The 7,056-nt window shown below is 38.8% G+C and overlaps 1 protein-coding gene across 1 annotated transcript in view; it reads left to right on the top strand.

Annotated features, from left to right (window-relative positions):
• Positions 1–656: 656 nt before the first annotated feature.
• LOC109931717 (ral guanine nucleotide dissociation stimulator-like 1) overlaps positions 657–7,056 on the top strand; it is a gene marked incomplete at its 5' end in the record, with an annotated part of 9,172 nt that continues 2,772 nt past the window's right edge. Inside the window, 4 exons of the mRNA XM_048593910.1 lie at positions 657–857; positions 2,858–2,961; positions 3,749–3,833; positions 5,727–5,816. Of these exons, the coding sequence (XP_048449867.1) occupies positions 657–857; positions 2,858–2,961; positions 3,749–3,833; positions 5,727–5,816 (480 nt within the window). The remainder of the gene's footprint in view (positions 858–2,857; positions 2,962–3,748; positions 3,834–5,726; positions 5,817–7,056) is intronic.

Raw genomic sequence — 7,056 nt, forward strand, 5'->3', positions numbered from 1 at the left:
TGTGTTAACTTTCACAGTCAGAGCATAATTGTTGATGGGAGTTGTTAGCCTTGAAGAGGGAGGCAGAAGGACATAAGGCAATCAGAATGACCAATTGACAGGCTTGGATGTTTGGCAATGTTCATCTTCAGCATGAAAGCAACAGTGGGGAGGTGTCGACGTTGAGGTCTACTTAACCAACAGGGAGGGGGTGTGGCTGCCATTATGTTCTGTCAATCTGCCTTGATGTGAGAAGTGGACATGATGCAGGGCCGCTATACTGATGTCCAATCTGTCTCGCTTATGGACCAGGAGGGCTGAACATCAGTAGGAGTGACTATTGCCAACAGAGCCGTGCATTGATGGTGTGCACAGAGCCAGCAGTAGGAGGTGGGTGGAGATAACCAGTGATTTAGAATCTAACCTACAAATAAGAAGTAGATGACTGAAAACTCAAGGGTATTGATCTGTCTGAACAATCTGTATGCCCCTTGGGCATCAATGTGAGTATTATGTACTCAGTCGTTGACAAAATAGCTTGTGCAGTTTTGAATGTACAATTGCAAACTAGCAGGATGAGTTTACCCATGAATGGAAAAATCTTGTTTGTAGTTCATTGCTTAAACCATGGTACTACTAATATATTTAATCTTTGTTTCCTTTTTATTTTTGATCAGGATCTTTTTAAGAAACTTGTGCCCAATGAATGTTTAGGGTCCAACTGGTCTGAACAACCAGATCTGGCACCAACCGTCTGGGCCATCGTTGCACATTTCAATAATGTTAAGAAATGTGTCACCAGCACCATATTTAGGCCTCAACAGCTGAAACCACAGCAGAGGGCTAAAATCATTGAGAAATGGATTGATGTTGCCCAGGTACACTATTCTTTATTGATTTTTAACCTTTGTGACAGGTTAAAGTCCACAGTGCATGAAACAACCATGGCGGAAGAGTGCAAGTCGTTCATACTATGTGTTGATATGTCTAGGGTTTGAAAGCCTCTTGAATTCGCGAGCAGAATTGTTTTCTGAAGAAGAGTTGAATGCTTCATGGCAAATCCTAGCATTCGTAATTTCCATAGTGTTGGCTGCTAATAGTTCATGCCTCAGTTTACAGTTGCATTGAAATATTAATTTTTTTTATAATCAAAAATATTTATGTGGAGATAAAAAAGCAAACTGATTTCAGATTTTTAATGGCCCTTCAAAAATCAAGTTACTTCTTCGGCATTACAGAGTGTTGTTTGCCTCCCTTCCGAGCTGTAATCAGTTTTATGATATAGTGTAAATTTTATTCTCAATTTTCTGCATTCCGTATGCCCACATGATGGCCCTTCAGTAACTTGCCTGGTTGTCTGTTTCTTATGTGTTTGCCAAAGGAATTTGTCTTAGAATGTTAATCAGCAATTGGGAAAAGGGTGAGGAAGGGCTATCATACCTGATGTCAGGCTTGTCCTTGCCACCAATACGTGGCATTCCCACTAGTACATTTGGAAAGAATCAGGACAGGAACCTAGTAATTAAGTAATTAAGTAAATTAAGTAATTTATTCTTATTCATTTTATAATCCAAAATGGCACTGGATTGTAGCAACAAAAGTGTATTTTCAATGTATTTTCCCATATACACATGACAATAAAATATTCATTCATTAGTAAGGTTGAGAATGAAGGTTCATATTAATACCTTTGCCAGCTATTTTCGAGAAGTCTGGTTTGGGTCTTGGCAACACTGCCTGCATCAATTTGGACTCATTAAGAATCTTAAGGCATTGATGTCTGTCTCCAGTTTCACAATACGGAGAAGTTCAACTGAATGTAGGCAGACACCCAGTAGTAAACATGGATGCAAGAACTTCTGACAGGCCAACCTAGATACTGGCGCTGTCAAAGGCCATTCTGAAGAGGAGTCGCCATCTTACAGTGATCACTTGCCTGACTTTTCTAGTTCTCATTTGAATTTTTACAACAGTTGATGAGGGGCGGCTTCCATGTTGAAGTGCCCTCCATCACTTACCTTTTACTGCAGCAGCCTTATTTCCCTCAAGCCAGAAGACTCTGGGCTTGAGAACCTACCTGCTGGACTTAATCAGATAAGGCATCTATCTGATTATGCCAATTGAGGCCCCTCCAAATAAATCCCATGTGGTCTAATGACCCTCCCCCTCCCTGGCCTTCCTCCCCAAGCAGAAGTGGTTTTGAGACCTGATAACAAACACTTGCAGGCTTCCTACCCTTTCCCCCAAATCCCAGCAAAGTACAAATTTATGCTTGTGGAAGGGAGGTTTGATTTGTTCTATTTTTCTCCCTACCTCTGTGGTGCAAGCAGATGAAGGACGTTCAGCTGCTATCTTCGCTAAGATTAGTTAACTCAGTATCACTAACTTTGTGATTCATAAAAGTAGACTCAGTTTTCTGATTTGAATGCTTTCCTTGAATGATTATCTCATGCTTCTGGCCCTGCCCTCCTATTCTGGCAGATAATACAATCTATCATTCATTTATCAGCTGAATGCAATGGATATAACATAGATGATTACCCTGTCTCCATCTCCCTACTGTCGCCACTTCCACCACTCAGATGTCCGAATCTCAATCCTACTTATTCTAAGCTTTCCTTTGGTGTCAATAACCATATCTAACCAGTCAAAGATTGGCAGTGAGTGAACTGAAAAGGTTGTCTCAGAGGGAAAAAAAAGAATATCAGGTTTTGAGTTGCCAAGAATCGTGGAATTTTTGCCCCCACAAAGTCTGTTTGTGAATCCAGTTATTTTTGCAACTAATGTTTTTCTGAAAGAACATTTTAAAAAGTCTGAGGTATTGGGTAATGGGGAGTCACTGCTTTTTCCACAGAACTCATGTTTTATTTTCTAACAGGAATGTAGGATTTTGCAAAATTTCTCTTCAGTACGTGCAATTACCTCTGCATTGCAATTGAATAATGTATTCAAGTTGCAGAAGACTTGGGCAGCCGTGTCAAAGTAAGTCATTTTTCTGAAAGAGCCATGTAATTTTTTTTTAATAATTATGTGGTAGGAAATTGCAGGTTTGACCTCCAAGTTTATTTGCCCAAGTGATCTTCACATTCTAGATGTGTTGACAGGATTACCAGAGGCACTACGGTGCAATCCTAACAATTGGCTTATTGGCAGAATCTTTCATTCTTTCACAAAGGAGTGAGGATTTAATTTTCTCAAGTGGAAAAAGAAAATTGTTTGGCAACTTAAAATATTTAACTGTTGTGTTCCAAAACTGATCTGCTGTTGGATGTAACGTAACACAGTTTCCTGTGGATATGCTGTAACGGGGGGATATAAGCCGGAGGTTTGTATAGGATACTAAAATACAAAGAACACAATTATTTTAATCTCCCGAGAAAGCATTCTGTACCTCTTTGAAGTGCGCACTTGTAGTTTATATTCCTGTGCCTCAGACAATTTGATCATGTTTGTTTTTTTTAGGCGACTTGGAAGTGAAATCTCTCTTGCTGCAATGAGATTTCCCAAAACTACTGCAATGAAGGGCTTTTGTGGCGCAATGGTAATATCCCCACCTCTGGGCTTAACTAATCTGGGTTCAAATTCTACCTGCCCCGAGATGTGCCAAAAGATGTCTGAACATTTTGGTTAAAATAACGAGAATTATTGCAAAAATGCTTCACTGCCCTTCACTGTCTGTATTACTTGCTTATTTGTCAGATTCCATGTCAGCTATTTGTTATCTTGACTCTATTCTGTCAAGAGTAATTTGTCGCATTCTCTTGACTAGGAGCAGGAAGACAACATTTGAAGAGCTTTCAAATATATTCTCTGAAGAAGATAACTTTATGGCAAGTAGACAGCTGCTAATGCAGGTAAGGTGTTGCGCTTGGCCCAGTGTATCTATATTCAGGGCATGATCAGTATTTTCAAGCGAAATATCTGCAATGAACTAAGTTGGTGGCTGAATGCATACAGATACTGTCAATTAATAATGCAAAAAGGAATATATGTATTGCATTCTGGGTGGTCTAACTTAGCTCAAGTCTTCCAAAATCGTTTTGTCATGATTCTTATAATTGACGTGGATATTGCAGTTAACATTTTAATCAACATCTAATGTGGTTATGCTTCCAGTGATGCAACCTTCATAAATTATCTTTCTCAGTGTTTATTATCTTGGCAATTTGAACTCTTGAGCAATGTATAAAGCGGGATATGTGCCAGTTTTCTTTTCTTTTGCTTTGTACACTTGGAGGGCCTTATAATTAATAAAAGCCAAGGCCAAACATGAAGAGCTTTAATTGGTTCTCATAAGTGTTTTTGTTCAATTATCGTATCTTCCTTTTATTGTTCTCTGCAGTAAGAAATATTTACTGCGTAGGAACTGAGAGATATTCATATTGCTTTGTTTGTTGAGTATTTCAGACATCAACTATCTAGTTTCAACTAGCTTGGACCAAAACGGACAATTAAAACGAACTTCAAAAACCTTCTTCAAAAGCATATTATTTAACCAAGTTTCTCGCCATTCCTCCTCACTCTGTTTATCATGCTCTTTGTCCACTCATTTTGTTCCTGAATTTTACAAAGTAACTAAATAATTGGTTAGTTATAAATATTTTGGTGTCACTTTACCAAACTAGTGTGTCCAGGACAGAAAGGAGTCAAGATGCAAGTTTTCTGTTTAATCATTCTTAGATTGAATCGAAGCATTTTTAAGCTGGTATTTGAAGAGGACAAAATGCAGTAATCATGCTAGGATGTTATCAGTTTGACAGACACTCCATTTTTCAAACTGCTTAAAGTTCTAGTTGCAGTTGACTATGTTTTTACATTGCTGTCCGGATGTTTGCTCCAGAATTTCTACTGTCCTGCTGTCACACGTTGTTTGTTGTGTTTTGTTATTGGTGCGCAGTGCAGAATTTCAAATTATTTTTCCTATCTGACTTGAATCTAAAAATAGATTTGTTTTTAATAATCAAAAATGTGCGTTATGCAGGATGATTGTTTTTGTGGTGTAAATTTCTGTAAATATACAGGGGAAAATGTGAGTTCAAGATTGGACAGTTGTATAACTTCCATAAGGCTATCTCCTAGATTATACAGTGAATATCGATGCATGGTTCGTTAATCTTTAAGCATATTACACAGATGTGCTTTGGCAATATGGTTTTTTAAGCTTTATTCAGATGGGTGTGCCATTAGCAAGGTGACCATATCAATACTTAGTGTCGATCCATAGTTGCCACTGACTGTAGTGATAAGATACCACCTTAATATACTACAGTGTATTTGCTGAAAGTACTTCCCCAAATGCGATTGTCTGGTGAATTCCAACAGAGTGACCCAGCAATCATAATTTTCACTGTTGTGTTTTTAAATTTCAGAAAATATAATTTTGTATCCCATTTTTAATGCAGTTTGATGCATCAACTTCACCATGTCCAACAATTTGATTTGTCAACTTGGATGGGAATCTGAAATAGTTCCCAAGTGAATGTTTTATGTGTTTAGCATTAATATTAGTTTTGTGCTAAACTATTCTGTATGGGATAAATTGTAATGTCACTTCCAAATATCATTGCCTGGTTATCACATCTTGAAGTTCGAATTGGCCAAATGTTGGCATAAGGCTTTAGGTTTGTAAAATGTTTTCAAAATAAAGGCTTGTGTTTTGAAATCTCTGATGTTATCTCATTTGATATTATGGGAGATATAGATTAGATACAGTGAATGAGTAGTTGGTTTTCTTTGTACATCTTCAGGATGGAGCTTCAAAATTTGCCGCCCTCGACAGCACTTTGAAGGAAAACAAAATACTGACACACAAAACGCTAAAAGTGACAAAGAAGAAGGTAAGTCATCCCTTTATGTTCAGCATCGGAATGAAACGTTCTCAAATTGAAGCAGTTAAACTTTAAGCTTTACAACTAAGTCTGATTTATCTTTCCATAATGTTGTAGCTTTGTTACAAATATGTTGTTAAGCAGTTCTCCTTGTAACTAGAGTGAAGACATCAGCATTGCTGCTACTTAAACCATTTAACATGTTTGGTTGTATGTTTGAAGCTGTAACCATGCTGCTGGTTGCATATCTGTAAGTGTGTTGGGTTATGGGTAGAATATTTCTACATTTAAGATAAGTAAATTTGCAGGCCCAGGCAGGTATGCACAAACATTTCCCATGGTCTGATAGATAAATATAACAGTCAATACAGTGTGGAGCTGGAGGAACACAGCAGGTCAGGCAGCATCAGAGGAGCAGGAAAATCGACGTTTCAGGTCAGGACCACACTGTATTGACTCTGACTCCAGCATCTGCAGTTCTTGCTATCTTTGAGATAAATACAACATCTTGGCTCAAGCATTGAAATATGCCAATGTTCACAAAGGCAGAGATTCAGGTACTCATTTGGTCATCCCTTTTAGGATAGTGAAGGAAGAACTAAACCTGGGTTGTACAATAACTCAGATAGCCATCATGGATGAGGCAAAATGACTAGAGTTTTTGCAGCACTGCCCCTTGTGTCTGCGCTGGTCATAAAACATCCATCTATTTTAATCCCATTTTGTCCCACTTAGCCCATCGCCTTATAGGTATTTTTAATCAACATATTCTGACACATGATGACACTTGTCTGGCACAGGTGGAACTCAAACTTAGACTTCTGGCTCAGCAGTCGGGACACTATCACTGCATCACAAGACCCCTTTAAGGAGTTCTGAGGAAGGGTCACCGGACCCGAAATGTTAATTCTGTTTTCTCCTTCGCAAATGCTGCCAGGCCTGCTGAGCTTTTCCAGCAACTTTGTTTTTCTACCCCCTTTAAAGAATTTGCATTTATTGGTGTTTTCGTCAACCCGTTCAGACATGCTTATGACTCCGTTCTGAAGCAGGTTGGACTGAACTGGGATCCCTTGCCTCAAAGGTAGGGATGATACCTACACAATGCCATAGCCCCTACCCCCACCCAGGAGCTTTGTTTGCTATGGCATTTCAAGAGTTCATCGAAACAGTTCTTCAATGTCTCAAGCGTTCCTGCCTCTACCACTCTTTTAGGCAGTGAGTTCCAGAAACCCACCACCTCTGGGTGAAA

Source organism: Rhincodon typus, unplaced genomic scaffold (assembly GCF_021869965.1).
Source record: "Rhincodon typus isolate 14 unplaced genomic scaffold, sRhiTyp1.1 hic_rhity00004533, whole genome shotgun sequence".
Taxonomy (NCBI): Eukaryota; Metazoa; Chordata; class Chondrichthyes; order Orectolobiformes; family Rhincodontidae; genus Rhincodon; species Rhincodon typus.